The sequence below is a fragment of the Berghia stephanieae genome, chromosome 3 (assembly GCF_034508935.2).
Source record: "Berghia stephanieae isolate SIO BIC M18660-M18661 chromosome 3, UCSD_Bste_1.3, whole genome shotgun sequence".
Classification (NCBI taxonomy): Eukaryota; Metazoa; Mollusca; class Gastropoda; order Nudibranchia; family Aeolidiidae; genus Berghia; species Berghia stephanieae.
This window is the reverse complement of record NC_088362.1, coordinates 60481922-60494125: the sequence shown is the minus strand read 5'-3', so window position 1 is coordinate 60494125 and position 12204 is coordinate 60481922. Positions and strand designations below refer to the sequence as shown.

The 12204-nt window shown below is 34.2% G+C and overlaps 1 protein-coding gene across 1 annotated transcript; it reads left to right on the top strand.

Moving 5' to 3' along the window:
* Positions 1-48: 48 nt before the first annotated feature.
* Positions 49-11690, top strand: LOC144968107 (transcription elongation factor SPT4-like). The gene is made up of 4 exons (XM_078906107.1): positions 49-423; positions 3809-3915; positions 5137-5192; positions 8714-11690. Exons 1-4 carry the CDS (start codon positions 355-357, stop codon positions 8833-8835), a joined length of 354 nt encoding a protein of 117 aa, XP_078762233.1. The 5' UTR covers positions 49-354; the 3' UTR covers positions 8836-11690.
* Positions 11691-12204: the final 514 nt, after the last annotated feature.

Here is a 12204-nt window from a genome sequence, read left to right as displayed (position 1 = left end):
TCCCAACTTTCGATATATTTATTCGAGTTGTTTACAATAAATATCGGTAAACTACCTTGGACGGTTATATAAAACTGAGTTCAAAATATTTTTTTTTTAATGAAAAATAATGATAATAAATAATATAGTTTAATGGTATGGAACGAATTACAATGTTTTATTCAGGTTAAAAAGACCTTGAAGAGTTTTTATTCATAGTTTGTTACCTACTAATTTTTCATTAAAAATCGATTCGACAAGAAAAGGGAAGTAATGCATTCATTGAAAATTGAATGAAACTGAAAGTGAAACAAAGAAGAGCAGGACCATTTTTATACATTACACAGGCTTTTTATTCTCTATTTTATTTTCATCATGTCGCTTGAAACTGTACCAAAAGATTTGAGAGGACTCAGGGCATGTTTGTTGTGCTCACTTGTGAAAGTAAATGGGCTATCTATATTTAGTTCTATAACAAACAATATCAATCAAATTCTCGCCAGATATTCTAGACTTCTAGACGTCTCTAATTTATTCTGTAGAACTCTAACTTTAATAAATACAATATAATTATAATGTAAGAATAGATAATAATAATAAGACTCTTTGAATCTCGCACTCAGGTTATTTGCCCCCCCCCCCCCCTGCCCTTGGACTTAAGGCTGGGGCTATTCGGACTCGAGTCTGAATAGTCTCCCGTGGCTATTCGGACTCAAATTCCAAAGCGCATATGCACTCAACAGATTATTTGGACTCACTCTGAATAGTCTCCAGTGGAAGTATAGCTTTTGTTTGTTTTGGTTTTGTTTTTTTAAAATATATTTTAATTATTGATAATTACATAAAATTAAGGAACTGTGTTTTCCGTCCACCAGTGGACTGAATACACAGCTGTTTTCCGTCCACCGGTGGACTGAATGCACAGGTGTGTATTCAGTCCACCGGAAGAGATTATAATTATACGGGCTAAACTGTTTGACAGAGTGTGAGAAGGCGAGATGACCGGCTGTTTTAGCACAGCGTAACTGTAACAGGGGTCGGGTGAGTTAGGGGTTCAAGCACCTTTCTAGGCATAATATTTTCTTTCTTTCTTTTTTTATTTTTTTATATTTTTTTTTTTGGTACTCCCTTGGCAAGTAATTCTTAATTTTCAACTTCAACACATTGACACCATTCCTGGTGACTTGAGAAGTTTGAACAACATTTAACATTTTTAATTATTTACTTTTACTCACTTTTAATATTATTAGTATAATTTAGAACACAGCGGGACGTCAAAATTTATTGTCTTGTGCATCCTTGTACTACATAATATGAGTCCGGAGAAAAAACGAAACAAAAACGAACAAACAAAACAAACAAAAAAAATTTTAATAAACAACAAAAAGTTAAGAGAACAACTTTATAGTTATAGGGTCTTGAATATGTTTGAGGGAGCGTCAGAGAGAGAGAGAGGGGGTGGGGGTGGGAGAGATAAGAGATAGAGAGAGAGATAGATAGGGCTAATAGAAAGGAAGAAATGGCATACCAGTCAAAAAATTCTAGTTTTACAAGACATGATAGACAATGAACAATAGACTAGCCCTACAAGTTAAAGGAGAAGGAATGATTGTTAAAGAAAAAGATGTTGAAAGAAGACAAAGTCAAGACTGCCCTGGGTGGGGTGGGGGATAAGGAGCACATGCGTGCTCGAGGCCAGTGATCGATGTAAAAAGTGACCAAATAGAACCTTACTTGGGCAAACAATACTAAAACTCTGATCTCCTTGGAAAAATAATCGATTTTGATAAGCACAAAAATTCTAACAGACAAGAAAAAAATAAAAATAGGTATAAAATGTTAATTTTAAATGAATTATAGAAACATTATTCGCGGTGTGGCTAATTTTGGCCAAATTGGCCAGGCCAATGGCTATCTGGCAGCCACTGTAAGAATCTCGTCAATAATTGATATATCGGTATCGAGAATTGAGATCTATTTCAGATGCCCAATTTTGAATAACTCTCAATCAAGACTTTCCGAGAGAAAAGAAAACGCTGTTAATGATATGAAGCCATCAAATTGCCATAAATTTTATGCCTGTTCATTTCTGATGATACCTAACCTACAATAGGGTCAGTGTCGATTAAAGTAACAAGTATAGACGACATTTGGTCCTTTTAAAATATTTTTATTTCCGGTGGACTGAATACACAGTTCCTAAAATTAATGCAAATCAAAATTACGATTTTAGTAACTATCACTCGCTTTATTTGACGAGAAAGGCAAACTCATTGATCAATTGGAAGTCCAGATAGAAATTAAAGAGAAAAAAGTCTAAACTTCAAAAGAAACAAAAGTCAGTCAAAGTACTCTGGTATAAATGAAAAGCTTTTTAAACAATTTAAAACAGTGTCCAAATAAAATCAGGACAAACATAAATAATGTAAAGATTACATATTCTGATAGTGTGAGACAGCCAAAATCCTTCTACAATCCAAAGTAGGGGTATGAGCTGAGTCAGTGTGCTATGGGCAAAACAAAATTTATTCTGAACTCATTTTCTATTTCTTTATCAGTTCCACACACGCACATTGGAGTTTGGGTCTGAATAGCCACTGGAGACTATTCAGACTCAGGTCCAAATTGCTACTTCGCTTACTTACTGGGTAATGGTTGCGCTGATGGTAGGGTCTCAGTGGATAATAATAGTGAGTGAGTCTAGTAATTTTAGTTAATAGCGCTGGGTAAATCTGTTATTGTTTTGACTGCTATTTGTATGATAAGCTCTCACAAGATTTCTTAATCAGACTATAAATGTTAAAGGTTACTCATAGTTTCTGTGATTGTGATGGTGCGATTGATCAAGCATGTAGAACTAAGTGGGTATTTGTTACAGTGAAAAAAACTATGCTAAAAATTTCAACTCTACTGTAAAACAGAGACCGAATAACGACTTCATTTGACCAATATGCCAGAGGAGCTTGAGATTGTTGTCTTTAATTGACAAGTGAATTTAAGTAAATTAATCTTCTTGAAAGAATGGATGCTAGCGGTTATCATTAATTTTTTAAAAGATGATGATAATTTCACTAAAAAAGTCATGAGATGTCATTACTTGTTTAAGAATGTCAGGGTAACCTAACTTTGGAATTGGCTTTGTCACTTACTTATAAACAAGAAATAGCCAATGAGTGTCAAATTAACAACTTTATAAGGCAGTATTAATTTAATAAAAACAGTTTGAAAAATCAAAAAAGCTGAAACATTTAGGTTTTTGAGATTTTTTGCAAAAGATTTATCTATTAAGTGAAGGCAAAAATATCTCAAAGTTGGACGAACTGAGGAAATGTCTTTTTTTGGGACACCTCTCTAGTCAGTGTTAGCTTATCCTGCAAAGCTGTGCTTACTAGATATCTCTTGAAAAACATTCAGTGTAGCCAGCACAAATTTTTAGAATTTTTGTGATTTATTCCTTGCTTTGTGTAGCTGACGATTTATTAAATGGCTGTCGTTTTTCTTAGACATGTCTGTTAATAACAGAGCCTTTTTTGCCCCAGACATGTTTGCCATTCATTAAATGATTCTCTTTTTTCCCAACGGAGTGTCTATGTACACGGTAACCGGACACCTAGCCCCAGAATCTACGTAGGTGCCTGGTTACCGTGTATGTAGATTCTGGGGCTAGGTGCCTGGTTACTGTGTACATAGATGCTGCCTATTCTCAAACATCTTTTCAATTTTTACAATTATTTTATATTCTCTTATTTTAGAAATTCTGTATCTTTTCCTTTAATTTTTAAACATTTATCACTGCATCATACATCATGATCAATATTTTGAATTCTAGACTTTCGACCAATTCGAATTGGATGGATGTGAGAATTGTGATGAATATTTACACATGAAGCACAACAGAGATGCAGTTTATGAATGTACAAGTGCAAACTTTGATGGGTAAGTTTTGAAATTAATTTTTTTTTTTTTTTATATGGTAAAGCCATCTTATAATGATAAATAATAAAATTCCTTTTATTCATCCCCAAGGGGAAATTTTTCTTTAGGGTCTATTCCAAGGGATGACTGGAATAACCCAGCAAAGTGAGCTAGGGCAAGGCGACTTGCTCAAGGTCACAAATCATGGCGGGTAGTCAAACTTTGTAACAAAGCAAAAACCATATTGCTGAGCTATGCTGTCTCCTTAATGAATATAGTTTTAACAAATTTACCAATGCTCTTAATTTTTCGCTTTTTTGGCGGAATTCTTACTTATCCAGCATCTCAGACATTTTCATTGTATATCTGATGTTCTTGTCGGATAATACATCAGGGGGAAAAAATGATTATGCCCCATCAGATGTTCTAAATAGCGTAACCATTTGAATCAACGGGCAATGAAGTTACCCTTAATTTAAGAAAGGTTTGCAAAGTTACTCATATATCAATCTGTGAAAAATAGTTTTATATTTTTTTAGCTTTGCCAGTAATTCTGTGCTTGATAATAAGAATTTGACATTGGCAGTACGAAAGAATGTTGGTCCCCAACCCTTTATTTAAAGAATAGATTATTATGTATGTGGTCAAGAGACTATATATATATATATATATATATATATATATATATATATATATATATATATATATATATATATATATATATATATATATATATATATATATATATATATATAAACATTTCAAGTATAATTATTATTGTTTTACTTCTACAGTACTGTTTCATGTCATGAGGATAATCTACGGGAAGTGTGTGTAGTGTAATCATTATTGTTGTTTATGATAAGCAACGCTCGATAACAACGTTGTAGAAATCAAACAATCTTAATTATCTGTCAAATGTTTATATATATATATATATAAAATACAAATTGTCACTCACATTATATGGCCGAGACGTTCGTTTCTGTGGGTGGCCACAGAAACGAACGTCTCGGCCATATAATGTGAGTGACAATTTGTATTCTATATTAGCTCTAACCATCATTATCGAGCACTTTCGTACCTACGAGTACCCACCAACACTCATATATATATATATATATAATATATATATATATATATATATATATATATATATATATATATATATATATATATATATATATATATTTATGTTGGAATTAATTCAATGCATTTCAAATCTTCATTATATCTTTCCAGATTGTTATCAATGATGAGCCCCGAGGACAGCTGGGTTGCAAAATGGCAACGTCTTGGTAATTATAATACGGCTATGTGGTCTCATGGTATGACTCTTGCTTTCGGATCAGAAGGTCCTGGGTTCGAGTCTCACTCGGCACTTAGTTGAGTCCTTGGTAAAGGCTCTTAACTCACATTCTCTCACTGCACTCAGGTGTAAAATGAGTACCTGGCCATTAACAATATTGTCTCTGTCCGAAAAGGCGTTATGTCACGTCTTACATGTTAAGTGTTGCTGTTGGCCAGGGACCCATTTGTAAAACGCTTTGAGCTTATTTAGTGGATTTTGTGCTATATAAAAGCTTAATTTACAATAACTTAATAATGATATTGTATGGAAGTAGTTATGATTAAATTTTCACTACTATTTACTTGATTATGAATAGTGAGTGTGGTGATAACTCTATGATTGTGCCTCGATTACTCATTTGGCCTAATAATGCTGACAGTAATTGTTAAAAATTTACTTTGGAATCCGTATAAGGTTAATTTCTTCTTTTAGTAAGTCATCACCTCTTGTAATAATAATAATGTACTTTATTTTTGTACAGACGTATAAAATTAAAATGCCGGCAATGATACATACATAAAATATAAGTAAATAAATGTGGTAAAGTGAAACTTGGTAATAGGTATAGTGTAATAATATTGTAAGCTGTAAGAATAATTACATAGTATAAATTTCAAGGGACCTACAGATTATATAATTGTAAAGATATAGATATCTCGTAAAGTGTATATTGATGTCAACATATATATAAGAAAATAAATTTAGTAATAAGCTAAGAAGTAGATACCGTATAATATGATTGTAAATTAACTGAGAAAAATTACATAGTCTAAATTACATGGTACATATAGATTATATAGGTAATTGTAAAGATGTAGTAAACGATTTTATAAATTGATGTTAAAATTGTATGTATGGATTGATTTTAAAGACGAAGATTCAAAGTTAAAACAGGCATGGACCAGAATTTATAAATTATTTTCCTTATTAAAAATTCTGCAACTGTATGGTAAAAAGGATCTGAGGTATCTTTCACTTTTAGCTCGGATTGACAACAATTGGTCACTTCTGTTCAACTTGATGTGATGATTAAGAGGATGAGTTGGATTTGTTGGTCCCAAATTTTATATCCTTTCAGGCCTGTAAATCTTTCGTCTATTGTCGGATTTCTGACAGTACGATTTTGCTCTATAAGTGCTAATATTTTTTTTTAAAAATTAATAGTAAAAATAAAATTCGTAACGTCAAAGAACAACACCAATAAAAAAGAAAACAAAAGACTTTCATTTCGTTCCTCGAAAAAATCAGATTTTATTCAGTTTCAAATGCCGACTTTAAAAAAACAACAAAAAAACTTTTTATTTGTCGCATCAAAGACAAAACAAGACGTCTATCAGTTTGCTATAATATCATCATGCTACCTACACACTCCACTAGACGTGGATGTATTCACTGCCTGGCTACTGTGCCACAGCCAGCGAGAGAGGGTCGCGAAGCACAGATTATCTATGTCGCGAAGTTCACGCGAGTCGTCAAACACACACCTAATCAGTAAATAACACACGCACAGAAGTGTGTCGAACCGGACCGGAAAGTTTCTCTCTATTTTACTACCGACACACATGCATTTCTCCGGTTCTCATATCTTTTTCTCTATAATTTATTGGTTCCGTCCAGATGTGAGACGGAAAAAAAATAATGCGAATACAGTAAAATTACTTCAAACCGAAAGAAGCTAAACCGAAAAATACCTTAAACCGCAAAGAATTTAATAAATTGTACTAGTTTCTTCATTATCTTTATACTAATTCTTACGATAAACCGAAATACTTCTAAGCAGGACTTTCTTTAAACCGAAACAACTTGAGATAACCTTCTCTTTTTCTCTCTCTATTTCTCTTCAAAAATTCGGGAAGGTGGCCACACGTAATAATGCCCGGCGATATTAAACAAAGAGCGTGAGTATAAGATGAGGGTGATGGGTGGGGGGTAGGCAAACACTTCAATCACTGCACTTGGGTTTGGCCAACACCACAATCGCACAGACTGGAAAACGAAGACAGCGGGTGGCTGGCAGACGAAAAATGAGGAAAGAGGGGGAGTTGGGGTGTAGAATCACGCAAGCGAGATGTTCTCGCTCATGTGTTGATGCTTTGGAACTGACAAATTTTCAACACAAGAATAAGGAGGGAGGGGGGGGGGGGTGGTAGACAACTTACCATTGACATGCCATTTCATTTCCACTTTGTTTAAATGTGTGTGTGAGGGGGGGGGGAGGTTCTATGTAATTAGGCCTTTGAACCTAATGGCTTTTCAACAAAAGAGGTGTGTGTAGTAGACAGCTTAGCATTGACACGCCTTTTCATTTCCATTTCACTTCACCTCTGAGTAGCTGCGCGTCATTCATTATCAATTATCGCACAAGAACTTTCGATCTTATTTTAGCTTTGCATTTTACTAAAAGATGTCTAAAAGAAAGCACTGTGCTTACACGTTGGAGTTTCAAATCAAAATACTATGTGAAGTCGATGAAAAAAAAGTTGATCAAGACGGAGATATGTAAAATACATGGCATCCCGAACTCAACGCTTTCAACAATTTTGAATTGAAAACGAAAACCCCCAAAAATATTTTTAAAACACACCAAAAAAAAATTAACAATTTAATGGTTACGAAGACGGCATTTATTCAACAACTCCATTTAACGGGAAACCCATGATACGATTAAATGAGCAAATTCCTTAAATAGTTACTACCCTTGAAAAACATTGCAAAAAGGGAACTTGCTTTAAACCAAAATGTCTTTAAACCGAAATGGTTTAGAAGGTCCCCAAAATTTCGGTTTAAAGTAATTCTACTGTAATTATTTTTCTTCGAAATATATATTCTTCTTCAAAAGCTCTCACATGACCGCACTGCCTCATTCTCTTCTTCTTCTTCTTTTATAAGAATTAATCCAAATAAACTAAAGAATCATCGTAAATATTTAACACAAACAAACAGGAGCAAAGATACGCAGCTTCCCATATCAAGCACTAGATACACATCCTTCAAAAGGGTAGGAATTGTTCTCTTCCTTTCATTTTACAACTCAGACCAGGGGACTCAAATAATTGGGATTTTTTTTTTTGGTACCATAAAATAAGGACCTCATTATAAATAAGTAGGGGAAAGTGACATGATTTGACTAGTCAATTGACGTGTCATATCTGTGTTGTGTAATTAATCCATATTTTTGTCCTGTTGTGTCTATTTTCCCGTGTTCAAATAGTTCCGACAATTTTTTCACCAACCATTTACAGGCCTGTCCTTTATCAGTGGTCCAATGATAATGGAGGGTAAAAGCAACCATTTTCGCTTTTTTTCCCTTTGTCAAAGTGTTAAGGCATTTTTTGCTTGTTATATCCACGATTATTTCATATTAATATATCTAAGGAAAAAAATAGTCTTGAAATCCCTACTATCTATATCCAATTTGAAGATTGCTTTCATCTATTTATACCTTGCGTTTTATATTTCTTTACACAGAGAGGTTTGTGAAAGGGTGCTATGCAGTCTCCGTCACAGGTCAGCTACCCCCAGGTGTTGTGCGAGAACTACGAGCCAAGGGAAGGGTTTACCAATCGAGAGACACGAGTGAAAGACACTAACAGATTTTGGTGTAACATTTTAAATTAATGCTATCCTTGTAAAAGAATAAAGGGCAACTAAAATCAACCAAAAAGAAATAATTAGATATCATGATAGGTATTTTCATATTACCATTAAGATAAAAATGTGCTTTTTTATTTATTTTTTTCTTGGACTTTCAGTTTTCTCGTTGTCATTTGTGTTTGTTGCATCTGGTAGGTCTGACAGCTGATTGAGGCATCGTTGATTTTATTTGGTAAATTGTATACATGGCACCAATGTGCAATATCAAAGTAAGCCGGTCCTTTCAGAGTCATTGGGCCCATGGAGCAGAAGTTTATTTTGCTTTCTATAGCATGAAAAGGACAATAGCAATTGCTTGCTACCCTTTAAACAGGGTACTTGTTTATCTCAAAGTACTTTTCAGCAGATCTAAGTGACCCAGCTGGGTGGACAGGGGGTCAGAAAATAATAATCTTGAACTGTAAACGGGATCTCAGTCCCTTTGCGTGTGAAGGGAGTGCTCTATCAACTGAGCTAAAGTAAACTTGTCAGAATATAGTTATTTGTGTAGTAGATTGAATTGTCCATAGAATGAAGGAACAGTGACCATGCTAGGACTAATGGAATTTTCATGTCCACAGCCTTGTTATCTCTTCTTTTCCCCTAAATTATCTGGTAGGTTATTTTTCCCGTGGAAATTTTCTTTCCTCTCTAAAGGGACCTTTAGTATTAGATTTTGCCTTAGCTCGATATGGGGTCTTATGCTGAGACTGAAAGGGAAACAGTCAGTTATCGTTTTATGAAAGATGATACTGATACAGTGCAACCCCTGGATAACGACATCGCTTGGGACTACAACATCAGTAGGGACTTTCCACCTGTCCAATATGTACCCGTTGCGGTAACAATCCCGAAACCGCAGAGCATCTGCTTGAATGGTGCATTTTTATGCAGCTTCCAGGCGGGTTTGCGACAGTACATGAGTGCGGTACGGAATTTGCATCTTGGGTGGATCATCATAACATAGTAGTGTGAGCACCATTAGAAGCTGCTGCTGCTTGGACTGTAAAATGATGTGGTTATCCAGGGGTGTTGTTATTTTGGGGTTTTCAAGAGGGCGTTGTGAGACCTGTAATATTAATGATGCAATATGTGAACCAGTGCCCATCAATGTCAGAATGTGTATTTTTCTTGTTGAAAAAATGTTTACCAGACATGCTTTCACTTCGATGTGTATTGTCATTGATTTGATCATAAACAGTGCTCGAACATCATTTTCACTCTGTTGTTTATCCAGGCTTGGGACTGACATTTATTTTATTAAATGGCATTTAATAATACATTTTAACATATCTTGATTCTTGAATTGTCGGCGATTGGAAATAACACTGTTGATAGCACCAGAACTGCCAGATGACCATAGGTCATTGTTGTCAATTTCGATTTCAAAATTGTCCAAATAGAACCTCACTTAAACACTACAAACATTTTGTCCTGTCTAGAAAAACTTGTCAGTTTTGATAAACAAAAGATCGACTAGACTAGGAAAATATTTTGTTTAAAAAAAAAAGAATGTTTTTGTTAAAAATAAAATATTAAAATAACTGTGACTGTGAGTGTGACCAATTTTGGCCTGTGGTCATCTGGCAGCCCTAGACAGTGCCGTTTTCCTATGCACCTGATGGCAACAGCAATAAAGTTGGCAATGAGTAGACTTTTTATTTTACGTGATTACGCTGGTCAGAAACAGTGTTGGCTATTTGGCTAGGTTCTTTTGTATAGGTGTCGATTAATTGTCGGTTATCACTATTGATGTTGTTAAACAGAGGTTTTACTCAAATGTATGTCGCTATTTTTGGGATTTTTATTAGTAATAGTATAAATTATAAAGCGAAAAAATTCGGACTTGAGATCATTGTCGCTATCCAGGGGTGTAATATTAATAATATTGAGTTATCCAGAGGTTGCACTTTATTTTATTTCCTTTTAAATCATCGCTCTATTACTATTATTGATTGTCATTATATTAGGATTTTACTCTATTGCTTATTTTTCCAACCGTCTGAGCAAACTTTTCTTTTCAGTGATCATGTAGCAATTTCTCTTTCCGCAGGACACTGAAAATCATGACCTCACATCTTTATCACTTTAGTTGTAATTGGATTCAATAGTCTGATGTCACATCCGCCCAGCAACCAGCAGCTTGGTTCTAAACAAAGAAAATGTGTGGCTAGAACTTTTTCACATGTCATGTGATCAGAATGTATAAAAATCAAAACGATCAGATTTAGGTTTTTCTTCTCTGGATACACTTTTATTTTTATGCTCGTCGGAGAAGTATTTCATAACGGCATCCGCCATTGTTCCGATAGTTTAGAACCAGTTACTATGCAACATTACGAGGCAAGTGATGTCATGACTGTTGAACCCTGTTGGTCTTTTATCAAATTAAAAGTTTTGTTCAAAGCGGTGAACATTTGTATATATAATGAAAATTTTTTGTGCGACTTGCATGCATTTTTCTCATGAAATTAGAGTTCCTTGGACTGAGGATGTTTTACATTACATATATAGAGGAATTTCATCTAATAATTCATGTTATTTTTGTTGTCATTTAGTAAGAAAATATGAATGGTATCTTTGAACAATATTGATGATCATAATCGTGAAAGCACTTTGTAAAGATTTTATTCCTTCTGAGTAAATATCCTCTGTGTCAATTTGTTCTCAGTTCTGAGTATGTTCATACTAAGAGTTTTGAGCATGTGTTTATGCAAGTGTAAGAGTAAGAGTGTGTGTGTTTGAGTGAAAGTTTTGAGCCAGTCTGAAAATATGTACATTCTGTCAAATAAATATTGTGAAAATTTGAAAACTGGTTTATCTAGTGTATTTTTCTGAGTGTAATTGTATTTCTTGTGGGAATAGTTACACCAATGTACAGAGAAACTTAGCCCTCTTATTTTTCTTGTCTGTAATCTTCTTTTCTTATCAAATATTTTGCCGTCTCCATAAATACAAATACATGTACCTTTCTTACTAAAAAAGATAAGCTTTATATCCACTAAATATGATCAAAGTGCATTACAAGGGGTCCCATCCACCACCAGCACTGAACAAGTTGGGACATGTTACCTGTAGTAAGTAAGGCACAATAACAATTTTTTTCAGTCAGACAAAAATAATGCAGTTACTGGCCAGATACTCATTTTACACACGAGTATGGTGAGAGAATGTAAGTAAAGAGCCTTTCCCAAGGGTCATTTTAATCAATCGGTATTTGAAGGATGAGTTGTCTGGCTAAAATTTTAAATACACGTTTTTTTTCAGTGCGGCAGAATTTGTTTGTTTTTAAGGGTTTTGCAGCACTTGCAACACATTTACAACAT